This window comes from Chrysemys picta, chromosome 2 (assembly GCF_011386835.1).
Source record: "Chrysemys picta bellii isolate R12L10 chromosome 2, ASM1138683v2, whole genome shotgun sequence".
Taxonomy (NCBI): domain Eukaryota; kingdom Metazoa; phylum Chordata; order Testudines; family Emydidae; genus Chrysemys; species Chrysemys picta.
In genome coordinates, this window is record NC_088792.1 from 232463218 (window position 1) to 232480307 (window position 17090).

The following is a 17090-nucleotide window of genomic DNA, read 5'->3' on the forward strand; positions in this document are numbered from 1 at the left end:
CACAGAAACGTATTCATGGCAAATGAATTAGCTCCTATATTATGAGCATTCAGTGTGGTAAATGTGAAGCATTTATACCCATGTGACTCATCAACAACCAATCAGATAATTTGTTCCATTCCAGCTGTGCTCCTTACATTTACATGTTAGTCAGGGAGAGGAAGATTTCAAATACTCTTCTTTTCTCTATTCACAGTTAATTTTCTTTTTCAAATCCTGAGTACTTTAACTCCTCCAGGTTTATTAATAGCAAAGGCAAAGATGGTTTGAACCGAATTCAGCTCTCAATTGTATAAGGGCCTGATCCAACAACCACTGAAGTCAATGGGACGTGTTCCATCAATTTCAATGGTCTAAGTCCAGAGTCATTCCAGCACAACAGAGAGTAGAATATGACCTTTTGCGTTTAACCATTTTTTATTTTGGGAAATAACCTTGTCTTTTTGTACAACTATAAGCAGTGACAAGGGAGGGGAGTGGGAATTCCATAGTCAAAGGGAGAGGATCCCAAGTCTTGAGGTAATGAAGGAGGCATTGCACTCAAATGTTGTTTGATGATCCAAGTCTAATCCGAGTATTAGGACTCACCATAATGTAAATGTCATAGAACTACAAATATTAGCCTATTTGTCTATCACTAAATTCTTGCTTCTAGCAAGACCATAAACATGGCAAAAATAGCATTTCTAATGTAATTTCATATTTCTGAACCTGGGAGGAACCAAGGTGGAAAAATCATGATGGGGAAGAGTTAACCAAATTCTTTTGAAATGCATTATTCATTCTTTTATAATAATAATAATAATAATAAATAACCATTTTGTATGATCATACTGCTTAGAAGCCCGAGTTATAGACCAAGACCCCATTGTGCTAGGCGCTGTACAAACACAGAACAAAAGACAGTCCCTGCCCTAAAGAGCTTACTCGCAAAACAACGGGTGGATACAGGCAGACTGACAGGGGAGTATAAGGACACAAAGGGGCAATATTGATCAGCAATATTGTTGTCAAGTTAAATTCAGGTCTGGTTTGAGTTTGGGGCAAAAGTTCAGCAGGTTCTTATTTTACTCACTTCCAGTTCACTCATCCCTAAGAGTAAGAGCCCTTTAAATGAACACCAAAGTAGATAGGACTAAAATAAAAGCCTTGTAATGCTATTTGATTAACCAAGAGTACAGGGACCTATGTGGCAAATTGTCCATCCAGACAAGGGAGTTGTGGCAGTGTAAGACGTGATATTTGTAATGACAGTTCAGTTAGCTTCAAATTTTTTTACATAGTAGAACCATACATTAAGGTGTCCTGACGCTGATCGTCATAAATGGGGAGACAGCTCAAAGGGGAGGCCATATCTCTTGAAGATCTAGCTGGGTTAGTCAAAAGCAGCATGATTATAAAATTTTGCCCCTTGCCTCTTTGACTCCAATTAGCTGGGAGTGTTTTTTTGATGAATTTGGCCCTGCCCATCTCTGGCCTGTACTGTATTATTTAAAAGGCTGCCCCTAATGGTTAACAATTTTCATTCTTGGCACTGGTCTCCAAGCTCCATTCATAATGCATAATCAGGTACTTGAGCATAAAATTGCTTTCCTATTCCATAGTTGCTAACAAAATAAATTCAGCCTGATGCTCTATTAGGCATCTTAGTAGAAAGTTGGCTCACCCACAGGCCTACAATTAACTATCTTTAAAGATGTCATAAAATCAAATCTCTTTTTTGTTGTATTGGAGCTTCTCCTAATAAGCAAGAGCACTGGAAATAAACATATGCACGTATGAACTTATTGAGCCAAATGTCCTGTGTGCTGCTTCAGCCTGTACATTTGTAAAATTGCACATGCGCATACGGGCACCTACACTTTGGAGGAGCAAATACCTGCAATAATACTATCACTGTTCTTAAAGTACACATGCAGGTATTTCCACTTTCAAAGTGCAGGGGGGGCGGCATATATGTGTACTAGTCAGTTGTGAGGGTCTCAAATTCATTTGTGATTCAAAATCATTAATGGATTGATTTCAGTAAATCAGTCTCTTAGACCTCAGTGTGTAGATTGTATGCAAGCAGCTCTTTGAGTATTTGATATTCAGAATTCACATTGTGCTGACTAGTTTTGTTTTGACAGGTAAGCCGAACAGGGTATTTCTGTTCCCTGACTGGATGAGCCTAACTTTTTAGAATCTGGTTTATGGAAATTCACAATCCCAATATTTACATATAATTTGCTTTTGCTGCAAATAGTGATGGTAACTCATTTTACAATATTCATAGAGGTCCTGATTCAAGAAAGTATCCCCCTTCGTAAGAATTCCAATTCAGTTCCAATTTAAGAAAAAATCCTACCCTCCCTCCTACTCCTCCCCCAAATTCAAGTCCTGTTGACTTGGGGACTATTCACTTGCATAGTTAAGCATGAGCATAGGTGTTTGTAGGATCAGGTCCTAAATATGGATTTAAGTGTCCAACTTTAGACACCAAGTCTGAAAACGTGATCTAAAAGCAGCTGAGCATCCCTTTAAATATTAATACAGGAGTGATGTATATTATTTTTTCACCTGCTGTGATGTGGCAGGCAGTTTTGGAATGCCATTCCTTCTGGCATTGGACTATGGGCACAGTGGAGATGATATTGTAAGTTTCCTAGTGGTGGGTCAGTTACAGGTCACTCTTAAGAATCCCCTCCAAGCGTTTGCAGGTGTGTGCTGTGAGCATGGCTTTAATGTTGGGAACGGGGATTGTAGGATAATACCATCGCTGGGGGGTTGGAAGAATTATTGTTAAGGTGGATAAAAGTCCTTTGCTTTCTGGGATGCTGATTTACCTTTGAACCCCTATTGGTGATGTAGCTGAGGAGGCTGAGAGAATGCCTGGGGCCTCCATAATATAAAAAGAGCAATTAAAAATGACATTGATACACCTGGTGATATGATCAGCCATCCTTTGAGTCAGTGCACCTTCCTCACTGACTGGGCTTTATGGAAAAGGATATGAAGCATCTGTTTTCTGTAACCGATTGTTTTGTTTGCTCTGACTGTCTGTTTACTATTATTAGGATGCTGATTTCTCTATATTGCAGGACTGATCAGATAGGAACTTCATGCACCTCTTGTTCTCTTCATAATGTTCTTATGTACGTTGAGGTGTGCATGTTAGAATTGGAAGGCTCCTTGATAAGGAAGATCCTGCTTAAGAGGAAGTTCGTTAAGAGCCTGATTCTGCACTCTCTTATTCAGACTAATAGTCCCATTAAATTCAATTTGAATTGATTGGGATTACCAATTAATTTGAATTTTAATGGAACTACTCGCATGAGCACAGGTTTTCAGGATTGGGCCTTAAATTGGGAAGCCACAAAGAAAGTCAGTGGATGCCCTAGATCAGGGGTTCCCAAACTTGGTTCACGGCTTGTTCAGGGTAAGCCCCTGGCGGGCCGCAAGTGGTGGCTCGGCCTGTGCCACTTTCCGCAGCTCTCATTGGCCGGGAACGGTGAACCGTGGCCAATGGGAGCTGTGAGCAGCCGTACCTGTGGACGCTCAGGTAAACAAAGTGTCTCACGGCCCGCCAGGGGCTTACCCTGAACAAGCTGCGAACCAAGTTTGGGAACCCCTGCCCTAGATACTCTATAATGTATCAAGTGTGTGTATATTCATAGTTATAGACCTGCACAAATGCTATGTCTATATATATATATATATATATTAAAAATTAATTTGATGTATTAATTATAACGTATAAGGGTGGGATTTTCAAAAGCAGCTAATGGAGTTAGATGCCCAGCTCCCACTGAAATCCCTTAGGCCCTTCTGAAAATCCCATCCTTATACATTACATCTAGGTGTACATATGAGGTGCTTTTTCAAAAGTACAAGAAGTGCTACTATATGTTTAAATAAATAAAATACAGTCTCTTATGGGCATGTATATATGTTGTGTGTCTAAACATACATTACAATATAGATGTCAGCATATTCTGCTTATTGTGTGTCTAGTGTGTATATAATACCATAAATATGTGTGCATTTTGTACTAAACAAGATGTTTTGTGTATATTCAAATTAAGCTACTAGTAAATAACCATGTACATTTGTATACAAAAAGCAAAGTGTTTGGCAATTATTTTTTTTAAAAAGTCCTCAGATCAGAGATGCAGTTCTTTGAAGGAATATATTGAGACCAATCTAAATATCAAGCGTTGTGAATTTAAGGTGTCCTTTATTTTATTTTCTAAGGGAAAGAACATATTTAAAATATATTTCTGCACAATTTCCAAGTCATGCAGGTTATACTTAAATGTACCCCAGTTCTCCTTAAAATATAAAAACTGTGTCCCTGTTGTTCAATGCTGTGATATGATCTGACTCAAGACAACTTACTGGATCACTGAATCCTCAGTATGTTATTGTACAGTATGTTTTAATAATGTCCCCCTCTGTTGAACAGAGCAGAGTTATAGAAAAGATATGTGGTTTTTAAAAAGGAATTCTAAAATTACCTAAATTCCTTCATAAACAAAGATCACTGTTTATAGTTGAAAAATATTTGGAGTGTTTTGCCAGTTACGCTAGCTTGTAGCTGGAAAGTCAAGATATAATTAACTTTTTTTAAAAGAACAAAATCTGATATTAGAAGTCTGTTTAAAACCTAGTGCATAGCTAATTACTTTTCTTTCTCTTAATTATTTAGCAAATGCTAATAAACTACATATATCATGGTGCTCATAAATTCAATAAGCATATAAATTTAACTAATTTTTTTTCCTCTTTGAAGGCTCACAGACAGGGAATTCAATCATAAGCCTATTGCATTATAACTTCCAATATAACATCAGGTTTTAATAAGCCTCCTGTTTTCTGCACACATGTGCTTAAGACTGCCTGGAAACCAAATCAGTAGAGAGAAGGGATTACTTTAGATTACTTTGAAATATGCATTGTTTGAAATGGCCTCTGGTGACCAGCTTTCATGAATGGCTGATTTTTCTTGTGGGGCACATCATCTGCTTAATTATATCAGCCTCCTTTGTATGACAAGTGAACTTCTTGTTTGTGTTGAAATATGACGTTTTAAAATAAAGTAAATTAGATGGTGAGAAAATAAATGTAGGAAATTGAGTTAATAGAAGTTTGTAACTTAACAAAAAGGCACTTTGCTTGTGATAGATATGCTAGAACTTTCCCTTAAACTATTGTTTCATGTCATGTATAGTTAATATAAAATATAAAGCTTGATTTGTTTTGAATTTTTTAAGGATTGATTCAACTCTAGTTCTATTTTTTTTTTTTTTTTTTGCTAAGCAAGTTGATTTCTCATACAACTATGCATTTTAAGAATTTTCATTGAAATTTGGCAAGCCCCATGATTACTATGGTAGAGCTCCTGGAAATTTTCTCCTAATAAAGATACTTTTTATCTTGTACACAATTAAAGAAGTGGATTACAAAATGTGTGTACTTTCAAATGAATCCAGGCTTTTTCCTTTTTCAAATAGGTTAGTGGCAATCTCCTGTCTGTAGTTGTTTGTGAAATTACTATGTTAAAATGTAGGTTATGAATCTCTGAGCCTGCAATTACTTTAAATTATAATTAGCAGATCTATTAACCTAGCCTGATAAAACATCATAATAATGGATAGATTATATTTTGAAGGTGAGCAGATAACTTTGATTGACTGACAAAATATATCATATATCAAATAGATAGAGGCTAGACCTAGATAGCAACTACATACTTTGTGTTTGCTATAAATCCTGTGCTTTACAAGTAAGATTAGTGGATTAACCTTTAAGAGAAGGCAGTGGATCCTGCTGTTTCCTGATTTTGTTGTACTGTAAAAGTATTTTCCATGGCTTCAGGCTTGATATCCCACAGGAAATTGAAATGCTGCTTTACTCAGTTATGCCTGATAGCCTGTAAGGGATTGCTGTGGTTTTTGTTTGTTTGTTTTGTTTTAAGGAGCAGATTTAAGTGTAGGACTTGAGAAAGGTATTAACACTACTTAACTCATAATAGTAATCTCTGTCAGCATTTTAACTGAAGTATTTGAATATAACACTGGAATGCAGACTTCTTATTTTTATTACTGCTGTACAATCTTACAGCCCATCAAGGCAACATGTTTTGAAAAGAGTAAAGTCTTCTAAACTACCATGCTGGTTTGATGCAAATTTAACATACAGCCTCACATGACCTTTTGTTATATAATTTTATACTTGTATGATTAACAATTTAATGATCCAGGCAAAGTCCTTAACAATGTACCTGTTATAAATCAAATTGTGTTAAATGCTAAGACAAAGGAGTCTCATCTCCCGTTGATGTTCACATTAAAGATTAATAGAAGCTGTGTGTGTCTGTCGAGGGATGAATTAGACCTCTTCTACCCCATGCTGGAGCTTCTCTGCATTGACTTAAATTAGTACTGTGCATAATTAAGTACTACAGAATTAGTCAGTACAAATATTTCATTGTTGGGTTTTTCCATTTTCTTTAAAGCAAATGACTGAAAGTGATAGGTGGGAAGCATGGAGTCTAGCCTCCACTCGGAGACTGGTTGGACAAGCCATCACCACGTTGGTGCTAGTGGGGATGTTCTCTTTTCCATACATCCAGGTCTGTCAGATTTTGGTGTGAGACTTGTCATTCAGGGCCTGGCAGACTGGAAGCCCCACCAGCCAATTTGAGTGGCCCCTGCAGGCAGTTATAAAACACTGTTAGCATCCCCATACCTGCTTCCTCATAAACAGCCAGATTTCTCTTCTTGCCCTCTTTCTTCTTCTTTTCTGTCAGGAAGGCTCTGGTATTATTGAAACTGAGAAAGCTGGGGCTTGGGGGTCAAATTCCTTTCAAGGTTGTTAAACTTAGCTACTGTTGAGTTAGCTGATCCTCACTAACATCCAGAGAGTTATACTGATCACCATACTTGTGGTCAAGAAGGACTGTTTTCTCATAGTGAGTGGTGTTGGTTTGTTTTCATCTGGAGCGTCCTATGAGGCTAATTCTTCTGGGATTGTGTTTTGGTTTTCTCCTCCTCTCCATTCATTAAGGGTGGCCTATCTTGTAGTGGAGATAAAGCAGCCTGTAATATAGGCTATGGTGAGGCCATCACGGTTATGCCATGGGTGGTTATTATATTTTCTTTAATATTGGAATCCTTAGTATCCTTACTACTAATAATAAAACTTGCTTTGCTTTTTCATAGTACCTTCCATCATGGGGTATCAAAGCACCTTAGAAATGTTAATTAAGGTTCACAACATGCATTTACAGTACCAATATTTAATTAGCCCACTTTTGCAGACAGGGAAATTAAAATACAGAGAGACTGATTTGTCCAATGGGATTTTGTGGCAAAGATGGGAATAGAACTCTTAATCACAAAACCATCCAGTACATAAGGAGGGCAGAAGCTTCTTGCATTAGGATTCCTATTGTAACTAATTTACATGCTGTAGCCAACAGACAATTATTAGAAAGAGCACACATATCTGGAGAGCCAGGACTGCAATCCTTGTTCTAATGCTCCATTACCACAGGATATACCACCAGTGATACGGGAGATTCCCCACTTAGTTGGTAGAAGTTGCTCCGTTATCATGTCTGTGGAAAAGCCATTGGAGGGTGACATGATCATACACAGCGGCACTCACACAGCTTCTTAGCTCACTATCTTCAAGCCTGACTTTAGATTTAGGGACATATGAGTGATCCATACAAGTAAGCCAGGTTCCCTCTGCTGGAAAAAGGCAGGTTGGGGACTCATGATGTTTCGAGGTCTCGTCTCCAGGACTCTGGTTGCAGAGTTGCCATTAGGCCTCTAAAGTATACAATGAAGAAAGAAACTTAGGAATATTTAGTGGGTAATTGATATTATACAAAGTGTATGAAAAGTGGCATTTAAACTAGAGAATTCTAGCCAGAGTTTTATTCATACTGTTTGCAAGGGAGTACTATAAAGAAATATGATAGAAATCAAAAAACCAAAACATTTCCAGGATAGTACTGGTATTGATAAAGGCTATGAAATTGACTAGTGATATATGGTTCCTCAGTTTTTGGGTGCCCAACTTGAGACATTGTAAAGGAGTCCAATTTTCAGAGGGAAAGTGCTCCGCTCTTTCTGAAAATCAGCCCTCCCCTATGGTATATTGAGTCAGGCACTAAAAAGTGGGGACACCAAAATCACTAGTCGCTCTTGACAATTTTGGCCAAAATGTGAAATGTGAGAATTGCTTGTAAAGTCATTATCCTTTCCTCCCTTCATCCCTTCCAGCGAAGTTGTCCAACTGACAGCCCTGGAGAGGGAAGCCTTCTTTACCCATAGCACAAACCGTGGCAATGCTGTCTCCTCCCGCTGCTACATTGATGTAGTTTAAGCTTCCCCTGGAGGAATTATCTCAAGGGTTGCATGAGGAGCAGTTCATTCTCCATGTCCGTCAGTCATAGCCTGTCTTCTGAGAATACCAATATGGATGCCAGCAGAAGTGCTAAGTTTTCATTTTTGTCACACCAGAAGGATGAACTCAAGCTAAGACCTAATGTTCAAATGAAAAAAAAAAAAGTGTGACACTGAACTAAAAATTACATCCAAATGAGGAAAGATGGTCTTTTTGAATTTTCTTTTGCTCTTGTTTTCCATTTTCCTGAGATTTCAGTTGTCATTATGTATGTTCTGCTGATAAAAATATTTAAACTTTCCATATAGCATGTATCTAAGTTACAATCAATGTTCTCATTTACCTGTCTGGAGAAAGGGAACTTGTAGTCGGGTTTTGACTTTTGGATATTGCACAATGATTTAAGTTTACTTGCCATGTGTAAAGAAAAAAGATCTCTCTTAAAAACCTCTCCTATTTTTGACTTTTTCAAGACAAACTGCTATGTCTCTAAGGACACTTGTAGGCTCTGAAAGAGTATCCAACACAAACATTGCATCCTTGTCTCCTCTATCAAGCTCTGCATTTTGTCTGTTTTCTTCTGTACTTCATTGCCTTCTGGAGCTGGAAACCAGCCTGTGAGAGGATGGAAGGTTTTAAAGGTCACTTTTGAATAAAGAATTGTCTGTGCAAAAAAAAAAGGGGGGGGGGATACCCGTTATTCAGCGCTCTGAGTAATCAACGATTGTATTTCTGTGCTTTTGCACAAGAGTCACTTAAAAATAAAATTAAGCTATTTTTTTAAAGTTTTAGATCAATTCAGTTATTTGTCCTCCCTTATCAAGAGAAAAAGAAATTAAATAGTTGGAAAGTAATGCCATACTTTTATTTCTAGAAAAGAATTGTCTAACAAGGATGTTTGGTTAATAAAATATAAATTAAGGCTAAAGAATTTTTTTTTACCTCACTGACTGACTAGTGGAGCCCAAACAAGCTGAAGAATAGCTGGTAATGTTGGTTTGGACTGTTCTAAATTTTATTAGCACTGAGGTGTAATTGTCAGGAACTCGCAGTTCATACTGCGGGGGATTATTCAAACATGTTGGTGCCAATGTTTGCTCAGTGCAGTCAGGATGACTGCACTTTCTGGGTCAACATTGTCTGAAAAAGTTTGCTGTACAGTACAACTGATATAAGAAACTAAACATTGACTCTCACTTCACACATCTTTTTGGGCTTTGTGAGGTGAGTCAAAGTTTTGCTATTTAATGATCAGACAGTTAGGGAAACTATATTTTTGCTTTTGCATCAAAAGCCTGTGGTGTCTGTCAGAAAAATGCTTATTTCTCCAGTGATCCTGTTCTTTGTCAGCTTTTCTGTGAGTTGGAACAAATATGTGAAAACTGAAGTATTTTTAAACGTCACTCCAGCCTAATTACAGACTTTCAGTCTACTTATCTGAGTGTCGTGTAATCACTGAAATGGTATTTAACACTAAATGCCGATCCCTGCGTTTTGGGTTTGCAGTGCCCTAACGTCAATCATAGACCAGAATGTTTGTTGGTGAACAGACAATGGAAGACAGGATTACTCTGCAACAGACACTTGGATTTTTGTTTGAAAGACATTCACACTCCTCTGGTGTCATTACAACCTGCAGAGTGAGCAGTATGAAACTGTTTATCGGGTATCTTGTGAAGCTTAAAATAATAGGTGTGTGTGAAAACAAGCACAGTATCCTTTTTCTAGCAGTCTGTGTCAAGTTCTCCCGCACAAGATGTATATCACCTTTTGTTGTATTTTTAGATGAGTGCTGGGCCCCTTTTTCTCTTGTTATGGATTGCGCCCATTAAATTAGGTGTTTGTCTGCTTCTAGCTAATGCTGCATGTTTAAATATGAAGTCTCAGGTGTGAGAGTGCTGACCTTCTGAGGAATAGTGCTCCGTTCTAATTAAGGCTGGTGCAGGCCAATTCCCATGCAGACTTTCCCATGTGACTTGTTTTTAAAAAAAAAAAATTATGAGGCTTCTGCAGTTTATCTGTGGACCCTAAATAAAAAATTTAAAAAAAAATGCTTTCAGCAAGTTAATGCCCTAAAGTGAGATGGCATTACTCCAAGCTTTTTTCCCATATTGTGTAATGTGATGTTTTCACAGGGCTTCAGTCAGTCATGCAAAAAATGTTGAAGTGTAAGTGGCTAACCTTTAGTCCCAAGACCAATCAATCATTTTCAATTGCAGGTTTAGATCTGCTGCAGCAAAGCAAAACTTCTGTGCTTGCATCAAGTCTTACAATAGCAAGGCTGTTTGACTGACAAGCACCGAGAGGGGGGTTCTGAGAGGCATACTGAGCTGAATCTGAAAAGGGAGTATTGAGGAGAAGGGTTTGCAGGAGGTACTGTGCATTATAGATGATGCACTCAGTTCCATCGTTGATTGATGAGAGACAGTTATGTGCTTTCACAATGCTGGGTAAGATTGTCCGGACGTCACTTAATATGAGATCTCTGTCAGTAGAAAGATGACTTTTCAGTGTAGTGATACAATGCAGATTACAAATGACAGCCATGCTGTTCTGTCTGCTTCATGAGTGTTTAATACCTCATGCAGGTGAGTTAACCTAAAATAATTCTATTGCTTTCCAGGTGTGCCATCCAGCTGAAATTAACACTTCTTATTCTGAGAGTTTCACAGGGTGATTATAAACGTTGTAAAAGACATATGTCAGTGACAAGATTATATATTTCACCTCTAAACACAAAGGTGCAGTCTAACCAACAAGGAAGATATGCTATTATGTAAGCAATGGTGAATGTAGATTTCTTCTATTTTTCTTGTTTAGTGGACGAAAGAAAAGCTCTGATGTGCAATTCCAAAGTTAATTCAGAGCACAATAAGTTGAGAGGTCTTTGACTAACATGTCTTCTGCTTTTACCTTCTTTTAGGGCTCCTCCTACAGATGTTCTGAACAGCTGTGCATCATAGCAATTCATTACTATACCCAGGTACTGTACTTAAGGAACACCGTGCTGTTTAAAAAAAAAAAAAAAAAAAAAAAAAAAAAGAATGGGAGGTGAAGTGTGAGGTGTACATTGGAAGTTGTATGAATACAAAATGCAGTCCATAGACTAACTTGGAGCAAAAGTAAAATGAAAAGTGAAGTTGCAAAATGTCCAAGTGTATTCTCAGAAGATGACTTAGTATAAAGCTACCATTAATCTATGTGAGTTACTGTCACACTACTCTATATTTGCTAGTTTTGACTTCTGAATATCGCCTTTCTCCAAACATTTTTGCAAGTTTATTCACTGTTTTGGCAGCATTTCAGTTTTAATCTTTTTCTCTCCACAGATCTTGAAAACTAAGGAACAGACATTTTGGGACAATTATTTTGCTTGTGATATTGAAACTACAATGAAGTATTATTGCTTTGCACTCCTTTTGACTGTGCTCAGTACTGGCTTGCTAAGAAGTCTCTGTACTACTGTCAAATCCCCAAGGTTCAGAGGACGTGTGCAGCAGGAGCGAAAAAATATCAGACCCAACATTATTCTCGTACTAACAGATGACCAAGATGTGGAGCTTGGTGAGACATAATTATGTTATTTGCTATTCAGTTTCCTTTACACATGTATTTCAGTAACTTCTGCTATATACATGATAATTATATTAAAAAATGTGCCTGTTCTGCAATGTTATTAGACATGGTTCACGGATTTGGAAATTATATTGTTAAAAATTGTATTATACATTTTATTGCTCACCTGATTTAACTCAACTAATTCCAGTTTAGGGGATAAGTACCTAACAGTCAGCCATGTTAACCTAGGAGGTTGGGAGGAATACAGTATGTAAAAACATATAGGACCAAAAACAGTTTAAAAAAAAACAAGCAATTCAATTCATAATATTTAAGTTAGTTCTGACAATCTGCTTTTATATAACTCTTTAAAAAGTTGAAGCTATTGTTACCTATTGCATGGTACCAGATGGATAAAAAGCTATATATTTTTTTGTCATATATAGTATATGATCTGATATATTACACACACATGCAAACTTGACCTACTTTCAGATCACAAGCTTATATTATTTATATGTAATATTTAAATATGTTTAAAGTCAAGCTATTTTCATACCATGTGAAGTACAGGAAAGGAGGCCAGTTTAGTTGTCCCGTGTATATGCAATATTTGATCACAACTTGGACAACATGTAGGAAATGATTTTTTCAGAATTTTCTGAGGGGGGGGGGAAATGTTTAAAATATTTATATGGACTTCTTCAAGATCATCTTCTTGGCATATTTTATGGGCATTTTTGTATTTGTTATGATTTGATAATGACTGTACAACTTTTTGGGCTGTTAGTTCACAAATAATAAATTCATATTTCTTATTTTAGGGCTAATCCTGTCATTGGGCATAGTGAGTTTTCCCATTGAGCCCTTAGAGCTGTCTGTCTAATCTATTTTATTTGTGTCTTCTCTAATCACTGGTTTATTTAACCATGCAGCGTAATAAATGGCCATCCAGTGGTTATAAACAATCCTACATTATTAGTCTAAGAGATTCTAGAGCTATTATGTAGATTTGTTTCTTTTAGTTACAGACATTTTGGAAATTTCTGTACAAGGGTCAAGCCCTGGCCTTCCTTCTATGGCTAAACAGGGGCCCATTTCCACTGGGCACTGGGCCAGGCTGTAGAGGCCATGTAGAAAAGAAAGTGCACACAGAACAGTGCTTCCTGGCAGCTGTCTTCACAAGACCATGGAGAGGGGATTGTAGGTATGCTGGGAGAGTAGCAAGGATGTAGTAAATCTCTCTGTTCACATACTGGAACTGCTGACTCAGAAACTTGCTTAGGGATTCACAGAGGGCTGTGGCTGGTGTTGCAGGCCCATGATGAAACCACCACAACCTGCTTGTACATATGCCTTACCACTGGATTGAAGGAATGTTCTGTTCTCCACAATCCCTGCATAGTTTTCCCATACACAGGAAATTTACATACCCTTTGCACAGTGAACCAGGATTTGGCCCCAAGACACGTCATATTATTTTGCAGTTTCAACAATAGATCATTCTGCTTATTTGAAAGGTTTAAAGATACATTATTTTCTACATATGAGTCATCATTTTTCTGTTTATGACCCCACGTGGGCAAAGCTGAGTTTCACACCCTTTAAAATATTTAGAGTTGCTTATGCCATGGCATCAGGAGGGTCTAAGACTTATGGAATGAAACAAACTCTTTTAGTATTCCAACATCAATGATTCTCTGTTCTATTTTGAGCACAATATATTGGATAACTATGCAAATCACATACTTTGTAATAGAAGGTGTTTGCCTTCTGAGTGTAGAATCATTGAAGCAAAATATGTAAAATTCTCTGCCCCTCTGTCCTAGAGTTATGCAGAACAGTGAAGTAAAATCCAGAACATAATTTGCAGAAAGCTGGGAAGTACCACGGAGTGCACGATAGTGCATAATAATGTTACCCCTTGTGACCCATGCAGCTAGCCAATATTCAGGGCCTTGCGAATTGCTTATTTCAATTAGGAGAAATTGATGGAGTCCGCTGTTTCTTTGATGCAACTTTGTGTATTTTACAAGGAATGTACAAGGAAGTCCTGTTACCCCGAACACAGTAGGAATCAAACACCAGGAGACAGTTTCTTTGCTCACAATTCCAAGCCTCTTTCCAGCCAGCACTCTACCCAAACTCTCTCACTGTTTTTTTTTTTTCGGAGTCAGGCTACCCGAGTGCTTCTCTGGCTGTCTCTGGGACTTCTTCTTAGCTGCCTTCTCTGTCTTTCTTCATGGTGTTTCTGCCAATTCAATCTCACAATTTCCCTCAAACAGTCCCCTCCATTTGCATTCAGCCTGCAATCAAACCCCTCCACCCAGATAGCTCAGATTCCTGTGCAGCATTGCATGTGGCCTATGTTTTGGGGGGTGGAGTCCAGCTATCTATTCCATAAATGTGCTCGATAGCTTTTTTATATTTATCCTGAATGAATGAATGGCTGTAACACACAGGTTCACTCCACCCCCAGTACAACAATACATTATACAATGTATAATGTCACAAAGGATATGGGACTCATAAAATCTCATTGGGATTTCCAGTTGATGGAAAACATCTTTGTAGGTACCAGATTTGGGGTTGTGACCCACAGATTGGGAACTGTGGTTATAGTGTGTGCAAATTGATACCTGTATAGTGGGAAGAGGGAAATACTGTGGCTTTATTTCATCCCCCCCCACACACACACAAAATAAACATAATGACCTATTCTTGAAATCAAAATTAATCTGCTTTTATGAATGGGGAACAAAGATGTATTATTTTTCACATATGAGAAATAGCATCTTCTAAGCTGGGCCACTGAGAGCTTGAAAATACAGAAGAATACAGAGTGGGGTTGTGTATTTTCCTTTAACCTTCCCCATTTTTTCCTTATTTTTTTAAATTGATTGCTGTTTAATAAATTGTATTTGCTTTGAACTGTATGTAATGATCAGTGGGATCCTATCCACAGGGTCTGCTCTGTGGCACGGGGACATCACAATCGGCGTCTCTGGAATGTAAGGGAAGATCACAGTCTGTTCCTCACAGTCCCAGGCCTCCTTGTCAAGCCCTATCTGTGCTGCAGGGATGCTGCAGGTCAGACACTTGCTCTAGCGGTGGCCAAATGCCCTCAGGCTCTAGGTGGCAGGACCCTTCTTCCCAGCGTCGCCCCTGCCCCAGAGGGGTTACAATCCCCCTCCAAGTCTGTCCTGCAGAGCCTCTTGGCTGGGGGCATCTCCCTGCGCTGGGCCCACTGCCCAGGGTCCTCCTCGCTCTCCCCAGCTGCCACCACACCCAGCTCCGGACTGCTCCAGCCCCAGCCCCAGCCCCAGCTCCACTCTGCCCCAGCACTGCTGCTGCTCCTCTGCCTCTAGCTCCCTGGGCCGCTTCTCTGGCCCCTCTGGCTCTGGTTGCTACAGTTCTCCTCCTAGCGCAGGTCCGCTCTCCGGGCTGCTTCTGTGACTCTGCTCCCAGCACTGACCTGCTACCTGGGCTGCTTTTCTGGCCCCTCTGGCTCTGGTTGCTACAGCCCTTCTCCCGGCACAGGTCTGCTCTCTATGCCTCTGCTCCCAGCACAGCTCGGGCCCCTGCTCTCTCCTTAGCTCAACCCCACTCTGTCTGACCGAGGCAATTCCAGCTCCCACAGAGGACGGGACCCCCCAGCCTCCCGACTCCCTGATTAGCCTGCCCGCCCTGTCAATCAAGCTGACCTGGAGCATTGGCCTCTCCCCATTGTTCCTGGGGACTGAGTGTCAGGGTCCTGATTTCCCATTGACACTTTCGCTTACTTTTGGTACTGGGAGCTAGACAAAAACAAAAAACAAAAAATAAACAACGTACTGAGTTTTAGTAAGGGACCATCAGTCCCCTTTCATGTGAAAAGGATGCAGCCTAACTTGCCTTTGAAGTGTTGATTTCCAGTGGGGTAAATCTATTAGCATCAGTTTCGTAAAGTGCATACCTGGTGGAATAAATAAAATAACTAAGAGCCAGCTCCAACTCTCATTCAAGTGAAAGGGAGCCTTTCCATTGACAGTAATGTATTGTGGCAGCAGTAGTAGCAGCAGCAGAAATGAGCAGTTACTTTCAAAAAATTCTGTATCTTTAAATCCCTGCTATTTGCTATATTTAGTTGAATATTTTCCTATACACATTTCTATACAAGTTTGCAGGGTGAAAAGAGCATCTGTGAAAGGGTAATGAACACTACTCACCATGGGCCGAATCCTGCAAAGTGTGCATCTGCAAAGGTCACATATACAAGTATTATGGCAGACCAGACTACTCAAAGGAGAGATGTAAGGGCTCCCACATAGGGTTGCCAACTGTCTAATCGCACAAACCCAAACACCATTGCCCCACCTTCTGCCCTGCCCCTTCCCCAAGGCCATGCCCCTGCCCTGCCCCTTCTCTGAGGCCCTGCCCCATCACTCCATCCCCCCTCCCTCCGTCGCTCACTCTCCTCCACCCTCATTCATTTTCTGGGGCCGGAGGTTGTGGTGTGGGAGGGAGTGCGGACTCTGGACTGGGGTTTGGGGCCGAGGGGTTCGGAGGGCAGGGAGAGAGAGGGGGCTCCGGCTTGAGCCTGGGGCAGGAGGTTCGGGGTTCAGGAAGGGATGTGGCTCCAGCTGGGTGGCACTTACCTCGGGCGGCTCCTGGAAAGTGACTGGCTCCTAGGCTCAGGGGCGGCCTGGCCAGGCGGCTTTGCGTGCTGCCTCTGCCTGCAGGCACCACCCCTGCAGCTCCCATGGCCACGGTTCCTGCGCCTTTGAGCCAGACATGCCGGTTGCTTCCTGGGAGCCGCGCGGGGCCAGGGTAGGTAGGGAGCCTACCTTAGCCCCACTGCACGGGCCACTGGACTTTTAGGAGCTTAAATCTCCCAGATTGGCTTCAGTAGCCGGGAGATTGAGGCCCATTCTGGGAGACTCCTGGCCAATCTGGGAGGGTTGTCAACCCTACTCCCACTGAGTTAAAAACACCAATACCTCATTTTCAGTCTCCCACTTTAACAAAAAAAAAAGGAAATTTGATGCAAAAGACTAAGTCAAATTTCAGTTGCTAAAACTAATATGTCAACCCCACAAAAAACAACAAATCAGTGTTTGGGGTAACTAGTTAACCTGAAATCTACTAAATTGTTT

At 39.8% G+C, this 17090-nt stretch overlaps 1 protein-coding gene across 6 annotated transcripts in view; it reads left to right on the forward strand.

Moving 5' to 3' along the window:
- SULF1 (sulfatase 1) overlaps positions 1-17090 on the forward strand; it is a 168905-nt gene that overhangs the window by 59452 nt on the left and 92363 nt on the right. For 3 of the 6 annotated variants that reach the window (XM_024102807.3, XM_065582119.1, XM_065582118.1), the window contains 2 exons: positions 11321-11380; positions 11727-11961. In XM_024102807.3, the coding sequence (XP_023958575.2) occupies positions 11790-11961 (172 nt within the window). In that variant the 5' untranslated portion in view covers positions 11321-11380; positions 11727-11789. The other 3 variants (XM_024102805.3, XM_005309794.5, XM_024102806.3) reach the window with 3 other exon arrangements.